At 29.8% G+C, this 16961-nt stretch overlaps 3 protein-coding genes across 3 annotated transcripts; 1 reads left to right on the forward strand and 2 right to left on the reverse strand.

The window, feature by feature from the left end:
• Window positions 1-38: 38 nt before the first annotated feature.
• LOC139088681 (A disintegrin and metalloproteinase with thrombospondin motifs adt-1-like) lies at window positions 39-9054 on the reverse strand. The gene is made up of 10 exons (XM_070637936.1): window positions 8698-9054; window positions 4714-4786; window positions 3592-3699; window positions 3346-3530; window positions 2326-3257; window positions 2085-2265; window positions 1525-2026; window positions 1330-1469; window positions 556-1271; window positions 39-489 (listed from the first exon to the last, which is right to left on the reverse strand). Exons 1-10 carry the CDS (start codon window positions 8821-8823, stop codon window positions 39-41), a joined length of 3414 nt encoding a protein of 1137 aa, XP_070494037.1. The 5' UTR covers window positions 8824-9054.
• Window positions 9055-9926: 872 nt separating this feature from the next.
• Window positions 9927-10564, reverse strand: mRpL27 (mitochondrial ribosomal protein L27). The gene is made up of 3 exons (XM_070638044.1): window positions 10403-10564; window positions 10231-10330; window positions 9927-10175 (listed from the first exon to the last, which is right to left on the reverse strand). The coding sequence occupies exons 1-3, from the start codon at window positions 10522-10524 to the stop codon at window positions 9972-9974; spliced, it is 426 nt and encodes a 141-aa protein (XP_070494145.1). The 5' UTR covers window positions 10525-10564; the 3' UTR covers window positions 9927-9971.
• An 87-nt stretch (window positions 10565-10651) lies between these two features.
• Window positions 10652-13237, forward strand: Mink (Mitotic spindle and nuclear protein). Its single transcript, XM_070638010.1, has 2 exons — window positions 10652-10793; window positions 10871-13237. The coding sequence occupies exons 1-2, from the start codon at window positions 10772-10774 to the stop codon at window positions 12808-12810; spliced, it is 1962 nt and encodes a 653-aa protein (XP_070494111.1). The 5' UTR covers window positions 10652-10771; the 3' UTR covers window positions 12811-13237.
• Window positions 13238-16961: the final 3724 nt, after the last annotated feature.

The raw sequence follows: 16961 nt of genomic DNA on the forward strand, positions 1-16961 counted from the left end.
TCGTTATTTTGTGAAAACTCAAGTTTATTGCTTAAATTTCAGTATACATCGACAGGACGGTTTAGATCAATATGTTCAGCATTTAAATCAATATCATTATGATTCCTGTAGCGCAAGTTAATTGATTTTATCAAATTACGTAAATAATCGTGTGATACATTTTCACTATAATTTTGATTGTTGTACATAACAAAATATCTTTTAGGGCGATTATTTGATTCGAGACTTCTTTTCAGTCTTGGTGTATTGAAATTATTAAAAAATACACCACTCGCAGGTGTATCATCCATGCCAAATTTAATGCACTTTCCGTTTACACAATATCGTTTATCTTCGCCTGGTCTGAAGGAGCAATTAATGCCGAAAGGAAAGTATCCATGTTCTCCATTCACCAAGTAGAATCTATGAGCAATGTATTTATCTTGGCAAGCAACTCGACAACTTCTGTCAGGATCTTCTAAACTTGGTGCAATCTGCATTCCTCTGCCACTGTAATATTATTTTTACAAGCATTCAATAAATAAAGCTGAACAAAAGAGAATATGCACAAATTACCTTAAACCTCTTACTTTCATCTGATACTTCATACACAAATTTGTTGAATATTCATAAGTAGTTATTATTTTATCACAGGGTATATTTGATGATTCGCATAATCGAATGTTTGATGTATAATCATATTTAGAAACGACTGTTTGCAAGCCTTTTGAATATTGAACGCATGAAAAGAAACATCCAGATTTGTTTCTCCATCTGTCACGCATCATAATCATAGATGTTGGACCTGGACTCGAGAAATAATCAGTCGTTTGGTGAGATGATGAAGGTGAATATTGCAAATCTGAATTTTGTCGGACTCGCCAATTTTGTGCATAACTTGTGTGATCACTATAATTTTGTGCTATTTTTAATTTAGATGGAATTCGGGCAGTTGTTGAGGTAATTGTAATTGACTGACTATTTTCTGGTGTGTTAATTTTCGTACTTGTTACTGTTGTTAGGAGTAATTTTGTTGAGCTTTCTTCGCTTGACGTTACTGTTGATGAAACTAATTTTTCTGGCTGAGCAACTTCATTAGTTTCTGTTTGATCTTCCGATATTTCAGTCGAATTTTCATAATGAAGATCATTGTATCCATTGAAATCTCGACCATTCTCTTGTAGAATATTACGATTTGTTGATTTTTCATTATTTTCAATAACTAAACTTTCAGGACAGAATGTAGGTTCTAGACGATAATAGTTTTCCGTTGAATTTTTGCAAGTGAATTTCTAAAAAAATTGAATTATTTTGTGTCAACAAGCTATTTCATGTATTTTAAGTATTTACCTCACAATTTCCATTGACACAATAATAACTGTCATCAATATCAGAATTTTCATTGTGGCATATTGTACCGTCGGGGAAGATCCAACTTCTAGATTTTGTTCCATCTTTTGTTTTGCAAAATACCTTGCACGAGTCTGAAGCTAAAGTGTTTTTCGATAAGAAAATTAATTAATTAAAATATTATTTAGAACTCACGTGTTTTTCCAACTTGCTGAAGACCTCCACCGATCAAATCTTTGTCGAATTCTTTTGCTCGATCACAGATTTGATTTGCAAACTCAACTATTGTTATTTTTGGAATCGAAGAGCATTGTTTGGGATTACATGTTTCGTATTTTCGATCCAATCCAATGCACTTTTTATTTGACTTTGTTTCAAGACATGTTCGGGTGTAAATTTTAAGTCCAACACTTCCTTCTTTTAATCTTCCTGATTCACCATAAAGGCACCCTGATTCGCATTCAGATGAATTCCCATAACCTGTCCACTGAGCTATAGCTTTTACTGGAATATTATTATTTATTCCATTGTTTGTGTAAAGCAATGTTGGCTCTTGAATTAGGCTACTGAATTTTTTCTGTTCTATTAAACTTGACTTTTCAACTGTTTTCAGTGAATTTAACAATTGTTTGTTGCTTATATGTGAATTCTCAGAAATTGCATTTGATTTTGATGTACAAACTCCGCTTCGACACCACTAAATAAAGTGTTTTATTAAAGGATCTAATATATAATTAAGAGAACTGTTTGCATACCATATAATCGCCACAATTTGTCCCTTCTAAGGCAGGATGTGACGTCCACGTATAACGCTCTCTTTGACAATGCAAATCTCTGCATATTTCCCCAATATTCTGATTCTTTGATCTCACACTATCCTTACCATACTTCAGCATACACTGTTGATCAGAATCGAATCTCTCACCAGGCAATATCCTTTAATCATAATAATAATTCATAAATTCGAGAAAAAAATAGTTTTAATACCATATTTACCCTTCAGCTGAATGATCAAGATTGTTTCTGAAATTTCCTCGGTCAAAAAGACATGTGGCTTGTTGATTCTTTAAAAATGCATCTAAATATTGTTTACTGCATAATGACCAAGTAATTTTTCCACTTCCTAAAGTTGGGGACATGATAAAAGAACTTGGATCGCATCCGTTATCTAAATTATCATGTCGCATTCCTAAATTGTGTCCAATTTCATGAGCTACAACAAATACACTTTCGAAATGTTTTCCTTCATTAATAGTACATGACGAGACTTGTGTGCACATTCCAGACACTGGTGCTAATCCTACGACTTGACTGCTAACTTTTCCATTTTTTGAAACTACATAAAGATCAAGACCTGTTAATATTAATGCATGATCAAAATGTAGTACATCTTTATCAGATGCAGGATTTAGTTTTCTCTGCCATAAGCAAAATGAGTTTAGGTAGATGTCAATGTCACTGCTCCTTCTTAAATCATTCATTTCATTATGAAGTATTTCAATTCGTTTAAGAATAAAATTAATTTTATATCCAAGTGACGGATGATGATACAAAAGCTGTACACCATTAATCATGGCTAGAATAAAGCGAATTAAATGTTGTTCGGTATTGGTTGGAAAATTCTTGACCATGTGACGAAATAGATCCTTGTCAACAAAAATGGCAGTCTCAACATGCAATGTCTGTGGAACTGGAAGTTTGGATGTACTTGATTGATAAAATTTGCTTGATGGATATTTAATCAAAGGTGATCGTTTCATTCGCTTCTTTATTAATTCTCTTGCAACATCTGGACGTAAAAACTTATCTTGAGGCTCAAACATGGAATCTTTAATGTCTTTTTCAATCAAAATATGTGAACCAATACCGAATCTCTCAGGAAGTGGCTGAATAAAAACATCAGTATTATTCATTCGATAAATTCCACGCTATGAAGAAAATGAGGAAACAACAATTAAGCGTGAAGCCGGACATGGCATGCAAAAATCATCAATGAATAAACATTATTTGACTTACAATTTCATGATCGCATAAATCAAATGCAGAATTCTCACTTCGATATAAACAATTGCTAAATTTTTGCGCCATGTTAAATGAATCGGCAACGAAGCTTGATTGATTTTGATTACGTGATATAAACACAAATGATTTGTCGATAAGATTTTGAGATCTCCTTAAGTTTAATTGTAAATTGTTATCGTCTGTAAACAAGGTTCATATTAAAATCCATGGCTGAATAAATATAATTAGTTACATGCTTACCATCACTGATTTTTATATTTATTGTGCTATCTAATTCAACATTTCCAATCTCACTTGATCGTTTCATTCGCCGATGATGCTTTACATTTATTATTTTGTATTTTGATTCTGGAATGATTTTATTATTTTGTGAAAATTAAAACAATATGCCATTTTAATTTACTTCCTCATTTTAAGAGATGTTAAAATATTTCATAGGTTGTTAACACTCTATAACAATGTTTAAGGTCAGAGATCTTATATTATTCAATGCATAACTTTTTCATGCCAAATTAACATTTTTCAACTTTTTTGACACAATTGAAAGAATTTTAGTCATAATTATTATTTATTTTATTTTCAGTATTCAAGTAGTTATTCACTTAGGTTTACAATGCGTAAAATAATTTTAATCATTCTCTACCTAAACTCTTATTGTCACTGCGACAAGATTTATTTTAAACAAAATATGATAGTGTTTCTGTTACTTTATGACATGCGCCACGCTAACTAACTTCATTTAGGTATATCCAAATTAATTCAATTGTTAAAAAGATTTAAGATTTAGAAGGTATCTTAATGCTTTTATTATAAAAATGTTGTCATTTTTAGCAGTCAAAAATTTGAAATTTTGTAAAACACTAACACTATGAAAGAAAATTGTCAAAATTTAACTTGCAAAATTTTCTAATTTCTATTGAATTTTGTTAGGACTGAAGCATTGCAAATACTTGCATCATATACTAATCTAACTACTTCAAGTTAGAAAACAATGTATAATTTGATATTTGTGTTAAAAATTTAGAATGAAATTTTGTAAATGTTATGGTTTACATAAACATTCAAAATTCCGTATGGTCGAGTATACTGTGCATGAGAACATCTATATCTTGAAGTTTTAAATAAAAAGGCTGACTCAAGTTTTGTCCATACAACCAAAAAAATCCCATTCCTTAAAATATTTCCAGTTGCTTCCCTGTATTATCATTACAAAAAGCATCTTTAAATCAATTCTTTCTCATTCTTACATGCATATTACCATCCATAAGTATGTAAAAAATTACTTCTTCCAACAATAGAATTAATTTGAAGGGAACTTCATAAATTTTCATGATATATTGTATTTTTCTATATTATACTCACTTGACATATCATTTCCGAAAAGTAATTGCCTTTCGTGACGGTGCAGGTAATCATGCAGATTACTTTCATTTATCTGTTAAGAATAAAAATGAAAATTTACATCATTTATTATTAAAAAAAAAAAAGTTACAGCAATGCGTGATGTCAATAAACTATAAAAATCAGAATTTTTGTTCGTGTTCTGACGTTGTAGTCTTTTTCTTTTGTTTTACGGTTTGTCGCGCATCTTCAATTTTCTTTTCAAAAGTAGGTAATTTATTTTTGTCAACGCATTAAAAGTTAAATTTTTCATCACCGACCGTGAAACATTAAATTGTGCTTTTCATGTTCAATTGTAATATTTGAATCAAATTCTATATAAAATTGTTTTAGCGTCATTTGGATATTACGTATCATTGTGGGGATATTTATGTTAGTCAAATGACGTTTAGTGTTACTTAATAATCCGAATGACCCCATGGTTGATCATTGAGAGCTGTTTCAACTTTGAGTACTTTTGTAATTTTTTTAAATATTCATTAAATGTAAGGGAAAATTGAGAGGCGCAAAAATAAAGCACCAACATGAATAATTCATTCTTCTCATTTTTTGACCAATGAATGCAATGATGTAGGTCAAGTTTCTTCATTTTACACACTCGATGATGATTTTTGTTCTCGTTCAACAATTAAACGTCAGAAATTTAACAATTGTATTTGCATTTCTATATACGTTTTAAAGTAGGTAAATTTAAAATGAGCAGCAACAAAACAATCGTCATTGATGCTTTAGTATTCTGAACTTAGAATATTTTTTTTTTTTTGTTGCACTTGACGATTATCAAGGACAGCCTTCTTTGTTTTGAAGAACATTTATGTTTTTGTGTTTATTCACGAGAAACTTAATACACCACAATTGTTCCCTTTCAAGCATGTCCATGCTCTTTTAATTCCCTTAATTATTCGCATACTGCAAATTTTCTTTTTTCTTTCTCCTCTTTCAATTTTATTGCACATTGACAAGATTCCGTTAGAAAAATTCTCTCTCTGCTGTTCCTCTTCATTATAACTTTCTTATTTTTTTATTCAGTCAGAATTATTTATTAAGGAACAGAGTAATAAGAGACAATTCAAGAAAACTTATGCAATGAGTTTTTAAATTCTTTTGTCATAAAAGTGCACTGACCCATCACGTAAACAACATATAAGCTGTGTGAAATATTCATTATTCGTTCTGTATTTTCAATATCAAGCAGGTGTATCGATTGTCAACTTAAGATAATTTATATTTCAAGAATATTGGTGCTATGTACAATAACGTGTCGAATTTTAAATAGACATTGAAATAATTCATCTGCATGAAACAAAACATTATTGCAAGATTGATGCTTTAAATACGTACATGAGAAAGTTCTGCACGAATAATTATAATTAACACAACATATTTAATAAAAAGAGGTATTCAGTTTGCAGGATAAATGGTTTAGATTAATGCATGAAGGTAATTGCTATGATGTTGAGAAACTCTTTAAATGACAATTAGTTAGTAATCAGAACCATAAAGAAATTAGTTTATTGCCAAGCTGGATCCATAAAAGCAAGCTTGGAACTAACTTTTTATCGGTCTGGTTATTAGATATTAACATGTTAGGCTTACATTCAACAATATCGGAAATCAACATAAGCTTCATTATTTACAAGTGAAGTATCAAGGAAATATATGAAAAAGCATAAAATATGTTAATAGAATTTGCATTAAAAATGAAAGTTTAGTATTTTTATGTGTGAAAAATTCCCAAAAGCATAAGAAAGTACTTTAAGTAGACATCGAACAAAGGTCACGCAACAGAAAAATACATATTCATAAATTTAGATCATGAGAACATATCATGTTAAGTGAGAAGAATTCATAAAATTTTAATGAACGAATTGTTAATCAACTGCATGTCTAAACATCAGAAATTTAAATAAATTTTTTATTTAGCAATTACTATAATTCACATATGTTACAAATTATTTCACTATCATCAATGCTACAACACACAAACACTACACATTAAACACCTTCCAGGTCAATGAATTACTGATGTTTGTCAATTGTTTTGAACTTTTGTCCATGTCGATTTTTCTCAGATATGGAATTATATGAAGCCAAAAGTCAGCGATGCGAAAATTTTAGCGAATCCATCAAACGCATGTAAAAGTTCCATCACAAAATATTAGTTTAATTCAAAAACATCATTGCACCTATAATTGGACGTTCGCTTATTACGCGTAACGTAGAATACTACTTTTAAGTACCCTCTTCCTCAGACCCCCTGTCCCTTACGTAGTAATAAGAAATGGCCCTTAACATAGTAATTGATATGATAGCAAATATGACATTTTCACAATAGCTAGTTATATTAAATGTAATAAAAAATAATTTTTGATATTTTTTAAAAACTTTTTTATCAATCAGAATGCATTTTTATCGATATAACCCCATAAATCTTTTGACCTATTTGTTAAATGTGAAGTGTTTTGGGTTTGAAATCCCTCTTTATATTAGACGTAATTTATGAATGACCCCCAAAAATTTGTGGAATATTTAGATGGTCTTGATGCAATCATTAAGTTTTCAAAAAACATTTTCTCTTGCATCGATGTCTTAATAGCATCTTAAATACCTGATGAAAATGCCAAAATTATGTCCAAATAAAAATCCATTAATCAAAATTTAATTTGTTGTCTACGATGCGAAACCAGAGATTCCTTATTGTAGCTATTATGTAAGCTTGGAAGAAAACATGCCGACATGTTTTGTTTTAGGTTTATATAAAATAATTATGTTTATCAGACGTCAACATCTTAATTCTTTTATACTAAATTTTAATACATGTCTTCTTTCTTTCTTTCTTTTCCTTCATACCTTAATGTAAAACACAATAAATTAATAGCTCAAATTGAAATGAAATCTCATCTCATCATAAAGATGAGTACAAAAAAAAATGTGAATGCTTTAGCGCGTGAATTATATATTTTTTCTCTTATGTGCCAGCGGAGGTGCTTATGGGAAAATGTTAATTAATTCTGTTTGATGGAACAGTGCAGTTGACTGATGGTGTCTTAATCTGTTAAATAACAGAAAATGTAATTAAACATTCAGTTTTAAGCTTCTTCCTTTCTTTCTTTTCTTATGAGTTTCACTTTCGTCCACTAATTTTCTCTACATTTGAAATTAAAATATTTTACTTCCACCGCGGTGAGGAGGGAGGGTATTACGCAAGCCAAATAAGTAGGTAATAAAATTATGAAAATGAAAAATTATCTGCTGTGCATCTGTCATTAAGGCTTTTGAACTTAAGCTTAATTTTCCATATATTTTTTTTATGAATGCTTTTGCACAGTTTTATGTGAGAAAAAAACTTATTGCTCTAAATTCTACACAACGTCACATGTGAAAATAGCATGAAATTATAAAAAGTTGGCATTTATTGGTAACGGAATTAAAATATTTTGGTAGAATTTGTTGGTAGACAGAATTTCAAATAACGTCTATCGATCTCTCGAATGAACCAATGATTCTCATGACTCATAAACTTGACCAGTTTTAAACGTCCTATTAGAATATCCTTTTAGTTAGTATGATGTCTGAGCAGAGTGGAATTTTGGGTATCACTCTTTTGTGAGTACGTGAATTTGATTCCCAGCAGAGACCGACCTATCAATCATTAAAGAGTGCTGACGATATGATAAGGATTCGCACAATACTCACGACAGGAGTTATGTATCATAAAATATCGACCATGTACGATAACTGAATATTTGACAATCAGAAAGTACAAGTTGTTTGAAGCTTTGAATGCAATTAATTAGTTTTATATGATCCATTGTCAAGTCTCAAATACAAGATTTCTGGATTACATTAAAATAATTCTAAATTCAAGAATAAAGAGCACTAGTCAATTCACAGACACACACTATGTGGAAGTTACATCTGATTTATAAAAATATTCAGCGGTACCTTTTGATTGTTGTACTCCAATTTTTTTGTCTTAATAATTTCTATCTGATGCGAACTTTGTGACAACTGAAGTTGAGTGACGATAATTATGAAAATCAAGAACTTGATTAACGATAAAAAATGCATTGTGTAAATTTTTTTCTTTTATATTCTCTATGGTTGCAAATAAATTCTTCTACATCTTATGTGATTAAATTTTGTTAATCTAATTATTTCCTTTAGTTGAAAAAATAATTTTTTTAAATAATTTCACAACGCATTATGATTGTTATCGTTTTTTCAACACATGCACTAGATATTTTATTGCCACATATTTTCCACTCGACGGTTTTAATTTTTTGATCTGATCGATTTGAATTCCCGCGAGCGACTGACTGTTTTTCACAGAACTACCTTTTTTCTTGCATTGCATTTCACACACACAATTACCAAGTGTCAAACATAAAGCTTTTCGTGTTGAAGCTTTTCGCTTTATACTTTCTTTCTGTTTTAAAAATATGTAAATTTAATGCCTTAATGTGTTACAAAAAGCTTAAAAGCACATAAAAGGATGTTAATGTACTGAAGTATATAATTACCTATTATAATACCTTCAATATTATTTTAACCATATGATTGCTAATTAAATTTATCAGAAAAATCAAATTTATCATAAATGAAATGATGCATAATTTAATTTAATCAAGAATACCATTTTGATATTATTTACGGAATCAAATCGAATGTTCTTGTTTTAAAATTTTGACTAGATTTTAATAATTGTCCCGGCCACGCCGCCTTTGTCAATTGGGTATACCACCCTAATAATGACGAATTTCAAGAAATTCTTGAATTTACTGCTCAAAACCCACACGAATGAGGCTGATTTTATTTTTCTTTCCGCCGATGACCAATGTCCTTTAATCTGTTAGTTTCATAACAGATTTGAAACTGTTTCCAGATTCAATAAAATTAAAAAGATGAAATATCAGTTTCTTGTATTATGAGGCCTTTGTTATCATTCATGACATTTCTATTAATACGATCCTTGATTTGTAAGAGATAAGAAACAACAAAATATGCATCAATATTAATTTATCAGCAATGCTTCTTGTATTTTTCTCTTTCTTTCTTTTATTGAGTTTTCCACCCCTTGATATTTGCTCTCTACTTCCAAATTACTGGATGTGTTGCCTAAATCTGTAAATACCGAATGTCATTTATATATAATTAAAAGAAAACCAAAATAATACTATTAACTATAATTAAATTTTATTATTTTCATTCCTAGCTGTTTAATTCTCGTCTACAAGTCTGAATCTAGTGTGCTGGTTTTCAGGAATAACATTAAAGTATTTCTTGTAAATTGTTTGCCCGGATCTACCAGAAAAGAATCGTTGTATCCATCCATGATCCCAATTTAAGTCTACCTTTTCACACGTTACATAAACTTTACCATTTGTCATTGCATAAACAGTTCCATTTCTTCCAAAACCGACCTAAAACAATTTATTACTTTTAATACTAAGTTGATACCAAAAGAAAATTAATTACATTTAATCCCGGAAAGAATCTAGGCTTTGTTTGTGTTGCAAGTATTGTTCCATAAGTTACAGTACTTCCGTCTTGTCGTTTCCATCCTCTATGTTTTGGCCTAAAATTTAAGAAGAAAAATTAAATTTTGCATTTTTTTTTTAAATGTGTTAAAATTACTATTAGTTCGTACCTTCCATGTGGATTTTTAGGATTTTTCGTGCTTCCACTGGTCTTTTTACTAGCGTTTCTAATGCAATTTGTGATTGTGTTTGATGTAGGAAGAAGATTTTTAAGATTATTTAAAATAATCATTTTTATATTTTTGGAGTGAAAATAAATGTGAGGGGATAAAAATGCGCTAAAAATCTTCAATACAATAACGAATTTTCTATTTTTAAACTTTCCGTTTTTTAAAAACAATTTATTTGAATCTCAACGGAAAAAAACAAACGAATAGAGAAACATTTTGTAAAAAGTTTCTAAAGTATTAATTACTGTGGATATAAGAAAGAATTTAATAATTTGATTTCATAATTGTGAAGACTATCGAGTAAACGTGATGGAATCATTAGAGAAAACAGGTAAATATATCATTTTTTAATTAAAATTCAAGTTCTTAATTTTGTTATAACAAAAATCCAATTTCATAATAATTTAGAAACGCCAAGACGTTCTACGAGACTTCTAAGACAACGAGCTGTGACACCAGATTTGCAAATTATAGGACCTCGTGAACTGATGAAATTTAATAAGTCACGCCAAAAGTTTGAATTTGATCAAAGTTCATCATCCAAAATTTTGCCTGAAATAAATATTATTCCATCAACGCCAGTTTCAACGAAGAAAAGAAGACATACACATAATAGTACTACGTCCAAAAAAACTAAAGCAGATGATATCAAAGAGATTGAAAAACTCGTTGAAGCTGACAGTAAAGATGAGAATAAGGTGGCTCCAACAGAAACTCAAGATCCAATTGAAGAAAAAAACCTTGATGCTGAGATTACTGAATCAAAAACAGATAATAATGAAGCCAGGAAAAGCATAAATCAAAATCAGAAACCTAAAATCGATAAAAATGAGGTCAAGGAAAACATAAATCAAAATCAGGAGCCAACTGTTCAAAGCCCAACTGAAAATGAAGAATTTCATTCAGCTATCAACGAGAATATTGAAGATAAATCTTCTGATAAGACAATTGAAGCATCTAGCAAGAATGACTCAAACGGAAAGGATGAAGATGAAAATGCTCAAGATGCATCTAAACAAGATGAAGTTGATAAAGTCAAGGAGGAACAAGAAGAAAAAGCTGAATTTCCTAATCAAGAAATTAAACTGGAAGCTACGAATTTGGATCAAACACCACAGTTAATGGATGAAAGTATCATATCTGTTCCAGAATCACCTTCAATGATAAGTACAGCTGTTGTTAAAGATTCAACATTCAGTCCAGAAGTTGATACATCAATTAAGGATACAAGGCCTCATATTGATAATATTCTGACACCAATTATACCACGAAATGTTACTTTACGTACCAGCACACCATTGAGTCAACGAGTGTTAATGCGTGATACACCCAAATTGTCGTTTCCTGTCATCAGTGCATTAAAGAAGGTTTTATCTCCAAAAATTGGAGAAAATAAGAAGTTGAATGAAGAGAGCTTAAATGAAACATTTAATAGCCAGTTCAAAATGGGAAATCCATTAGAAAAAAGTATTCTTAAGAGCTCACGACGCAAACGTTCGTTGTCTGTAGCTGATGGAGAATCTTTCATGCAGAAAAAAGTTAATTTTGTATCACCACAAATAATGAATATTGAGTCAATCGATGAGAAAATGTTGCAATCTTTTAAGGAAGAAAGAGAAAATTCTATGATTCAGCAAGCATTAGCCAGTGGAGGTGGAATGCGTCGAAAACGTTCTTTATCTGAAACAGGAACGCCTGCTAAGGCAAAGATAAAGGTGCCAAATTTTAAAGCAATACACGAACAACAGTTTAGAAAAATGGAATCTATTGTTGATCATGCTCAACGTAAAGCTGATAGAGCAAAACGCCTTGCAACTCCATCTAAAATATCATCTTTACCCAAAATCAAAGAAACAACTGAACATAATGCTGTATCAAAAATTCCAACTCGAAAGCCATTGACAAAAGTATCATCCTCAGAAAACATCCTTCATGGAATTAAATCTCGTACAATTAAACGATCACTATCTGCAGACACTCATCCAAAATCTTCTGCCGCTTCAAAGATTCCAACTATTAAAGAAGCTGAAAGTAAAGTTGGTTCTGCAAAAAAAATTTTACCACGCATCCTAGACACAAACACAAAAGTTACCCCTGTACCGAAATTCACGGCCATTAAAAAACCAACAGTTGCAACATCCATCCCAAAACCAGGCCCATCAGTCCAGTCAATGCGTTCTAAAGTAGAAGAAAGGCGCGAGAGAAATATGTCATTATATAAAGGAAATTCTGTAAGAACTGGATTGGATCATCGCAAGAAAAACGATAATGTTTTGAAAGGTGTTCGATTAAATCGACGTTTTGAGTTGCAGATGCAACACCGTCGAATGGAAGAAAATGAAGATTGAGTCTGAATTCATTAAGTACTACAATACGTAACACTATATTCATTTTGATTAATTATATTCATAATAATCTAATCATTTAGCATCTATTTTTTGATAATTTTCTTAATTAAATTGCTTTTGTTAACAATTATTAATTAATTTCCTTAAAAATATGAAGCACATACACGTTATTTTAAATCAACAAATGAAAAGAGAGCCTCAAATAGAAGAAAAATGAGCGAAAACAAAATGTGAAGTGAGAAACATGAATGAATAAATAAAAAAAATATCCAGACTTTCAGTTTATACTTGTCAGTAGAAACAAACAGCACAAAACGCTTGCTTACTGACGTTTGATTTATTTTTATTTACTAATTTTTCTAATTCTATTAATCGTTGTATTGTTAAACATTACTAATAAAAACTAAGTCGTGTTAAAAACTATTGATTGCATTTCTTAAATTTAAATTTAATTATTGTGAAATATCCAAAAAAACTTTAAAGTTTATCAATTTTTTATGAAAACTTGAATAAATTCATCAACATTTAAACAAAAAAGTATGGAAAAAGTAAAGTATATGAACGAAACAATCAGTGCATGTATACACGTATGTTGTACAAAATAAAAAGTGTTAAAATCGTTTGTAGACTAGAGATTGCAAAGAAACTTAAAAGAAATTTTTGGTAAAAAATATAAAAAAAAATTGTTAAGAAGAAGAAAATCTTACAAAATTGATGTTAAGGTAAACAAGACACTGCAAGAAGGAATAAGAAGAAAAACCATTTCGCATGTGAAAAAAACAACTGAATAAACAAGTATTTTGTTTTGGAATTTCATTGCAATTCGAATTGAATTTAAAGGTAAGTCTAGTATTTTTTAAACCAAAGGTACTTATCATTGGTTTACTCCATAGGAGTCAATCACAAATTACGTCAATATTTAGAAATTCCATACAAATCATGATGATGACAAACCATTAGACCGGCTATTTTTGGCCTATTTTGACTGCGAAAAATTAAATTTGTTGCATTTTTTTAGTCGGAAGCTTTCGTTCACCCGTCCATGTGTTGAGATAATCCATTTATTTTTTTTTTTTCGAAAATGTGGATGCAACAATTATAGTCAGTCTTTATTGATTTTTTAAAAGTTTGATGTCATTCAAAAAGTTTGCGAAAATGATTTTCTATCAAATTTTATGGTAATCAGTTGTAATTGAACACAAAGAACTTTAAAAATCATCATAAAAATAATTGGTTCACAATTCAGCAAGCTAAGCATTCAAAAATGCACTCGATTATTTTTCAATCGTATTGCACATGCACGTGAAATATTTGTGACTTTTATAATTTTAATAAAATCTATTTATTGGTGACAATTGACGTCGCATTTCAAAAACTGCACATCCATGTAATCAATTCATAAAATTATGCACACAGTATGACTAGTTATTATTCTTCCTTCAAACTTTGGCTTATCTTTATACCTCATTATACAAAAAGAGAACTTGATACTTTGAATAAAATTCATGTTTGCATTAAATCGCAAGTAATAATGGGTAATATTATTAAGCGAAGGAACTGAAGCAAAGAATTTTGTTTCTCATCCAATTTCGAGGAAAATGGAATGAAAAATTTTGAAATAAGAATTTTCATAACATGATGAAATGGTAACAAACGCTGCATGAAACTCTATGTTATGATAAATTAATGGCATTTAAGGATTTCTTTTCGTCATTACATTGTCAACTTCTCATGAGACTCTATGAATTATCATAAAGATTGTCGTATAAATTTATTGCATAATTTCCATAAATTTGAAATTATTTGTCGCCTTTACTATTGCCTCTTTCGTCTATTCATACTTCTATTATCGCTCGTCAAGTGAATGCACACTGAGCGTTTCTTAAGTGTTATTGACTCATCTTTGAAAAGCTTTCAAAATGAAAACTGAATAGTTCGCAATTTTTTTGTACACATTTTCAAGCATTCTGGCAGTCATGGATGACTTTACATTTTACCATACCGAACAAATGATAAAAATTTAAGAGAAATTGTAATTTATAAAATATTTCGTTTCTCTTTCAAAGTTCTCTTTTAAACGCGTGAGATTCATATCAAATATGCGACAAAATGACGTGAGTAAATAAATGAAAATACTCAAGGTCATTCAATTTAGCTTTTTCATTATATATGATATATTCAATACTAACATACGTTGTTTCCTTGTTTGAAGATTTTACACTAAAAGAAAACTTTTAAAATAATTAATGTTCTTTATTGTTATCTAACTAAGTACTCATGTTCTCCTTGAAATCATAACACGTAAACTTTCCACTCATTGTACTTTTTTATGCAAGATGTCATTGTTATAGGATAATTGCTTGTGACTAGATAAGGATTCTCCTTGGGAGTCCTCGATTTGAATAAATTGGCATGCAGATTTGTTGATAATGTACCAACAGCCGATTGATTTTTGAATTTTCTTTATTGATGCAATAGATGCTTTATTGATTTCCCTTCCATAGTTGTAAACCCTTTCTTTGGATAATTAAATTGTTTTCATTCGATTATCTCGAGAAATCAAAACTTTAATCTTTTGTTACGGAATTAAAAATCTCTTATAATCTTAAAGTTTATTTTAAAACGCTTAGCTAGACAACTTCAACTCTATCAGTGCTTGAAATATTTTGACTCGTGGCAAGTTTGTTATTTTTTGAAATATAGGTAGCCATAGGTAGATAAAAATTTTGTGTGTAGTAGAAAATTGCACAATATAGAGAAAGAACAATTTGAGAACTTCTGTTGTTTGAAATAGTTATAGTAATTTTAATGATATTTATTGTTACGCCCAAGAAATCCAAATAGTCAACGTTTATTCACTGGGCTCTCAAAAATGATGATAAGAAAATTATTGAAGACGCAATTCATATTCGGGTAAATAAGAATTATTTTTGGAATATTTCTCTATATTATAGTGATATTTTGGTCGTTTACCTTTGTAGATTAGCATTTTTTGGGAATCACGGTGGGAATCATTTAAATTAAAACAGTCGATTCGCCTACAAAATTACAGGAGAAATGATTTCAAAATAACTGACTTTGCACGAGTATCATCACATATATACGACGATAAATAATCAGCAACAGATATAGGAATCGTGACACAGCTATAAAACAAAAAAAAACCTTTGCTCCAATTCAAAACACTCCCATTTTGATAAACGGAAAGTACTTGCTTGTAATCTACAATCAGGTAGAATTAATTTCAAATGAACACTTAAAAAAATCTGCACACGTACATGACAATGATTTTTGAACCATATATGAATGTGTGTGTGAATCATTAGAAAACCCCCCATATGACAATTGAATATTGATAAGATAAAGATTCGTTTTAATCAGCAGGAAAATTACGTTGGGTAAATACAATCACATGATAACATCAATTTAATCTTTAGACTTTTGCGATTTTTGCAACCTTGCACGTTGATTTTTAAAAATGGAATTAACGTGGAGAACTGGATTTTAAGTATTTAGTGACTATTTCTAACTTTGTTTGCATGCGCTATCCCGAATTTTCGACAAGGTTAACCATTTTTATTATTAATTTGATTCGTCAGTAATCAAAGCATCAAATTTCAATGGTTTAATCTATAATTCACGTGAAATACTTATTATTTGAATTTGTTTTACAATCGTCTACTGAATGTATTACATTAAAGATCTGATTAGGTTTCTAATTCACATGATATCTAGACATGTGTAACGAATTTGTAACTTCATAAATCAAATACAATTAAAACTATTAAAATCTCATATTTCTTTATAAATGTAACAAATTTAAAATCATTTTTCATTTAAAAACCTGACACGCCGATTAGTTATATAGCAAATGTTAATTTAGCGAAGATACACAATCGTCAATTTGACATTTTGCGTATATGAACATAAAAAAGAAGAAGAGTCAATTTAAACAAAAATTTGATTGAAATATTCAATATTAGCTTTGTTATCGATTTCTATTAAAGTCTATTATGTAAATTGAAAACGTAGGTAACGTAAGTAATTTAATAAAGTTCTAATATGGATAAAAAGAATATCGTTTCGTGTATATACTTTCATTTTTTGGAAATAAAAGTGTTTGTCCTGAGGTCAGTGACACACTAGATAAA

Source organism: Chironomus tepperi, unplaced genomic scaffold (assembly GCF_022539635.2).
Source record: "Chironomus tepperi strain 1889 unplaced genomic scaffold, CSIRO-AGI_Ctep_v1 contig_170, whole genome shotgun sequence".
Lineage (NCBI taxonomy): Eukaryota > Metazoa > Arthropoda > Insecta > Diptera > Chironomidae > Chironomus > Chironomus tepperi.

What these genes read in the sequence shown, in the direction of transcription:
- mRpL27 (XM_070638044.1), bottom strand. Translation starts at nt 10,524, where the DNA reads ATGATTATTTTAAATAATCTTAAAAATCTTCTTCCTACATCAAACACA. An exon ending in CCTAAAAATCCACATGGAAG is followed by an intron (nt 10,331 to 10,402) that starts GTACGAACTAAT and finishes CTTAAATTTTAG; the next exon opens with GCCAAAACATAGAGGATGGA. An exon ending in GATTCTTTCCGGGATTAAAT is followed by an intron (nt 10,176 to 10,230) that starts GTAATTAATTTT and finishes AAATTGTTTTAG; the next exon opens with GTCGGTTTTGGAAGAAATGG.
- LOC139088681 (XM_070637936.1), bottom strand. Translation starts at nt 8,823, where the DNA reads ATGCATTTTTTATCGTTAATCAAGTTCTTGATTTTCATAATTATCGTC. An exon ending in AAATATAAAAATCAGTGATG is followed by an intron (nt 3,531 to 3,591) that starts GTAAGCATGTAA and finishes CCTTGTTTACAG; the next exon opens with ACGATAACAATTTACAATTA. An exon ending in ATGAAAGTAAGAGGTTTAAG is followed by an intron (nt 490 to 555) that starts GTAATTTGTGCA and finishes ATAATATTACAG; the next exon opens with TGGCAGAGGAATGCAGATTG.
- Mink (XM_070638010.1), top strand. Translation starts at nt 10,772, where the DNA reads ATGGAATCATTAGAGAAAACAG. An exon ending in GGAATCATTAGAGAAAACAG is followed by an intron (nt 10,794 to 10,870) that starts GTAAATATATCA and finishes ATAATAATTTAG; the next exon opens with AAACGCCAAGACGTTCTACG.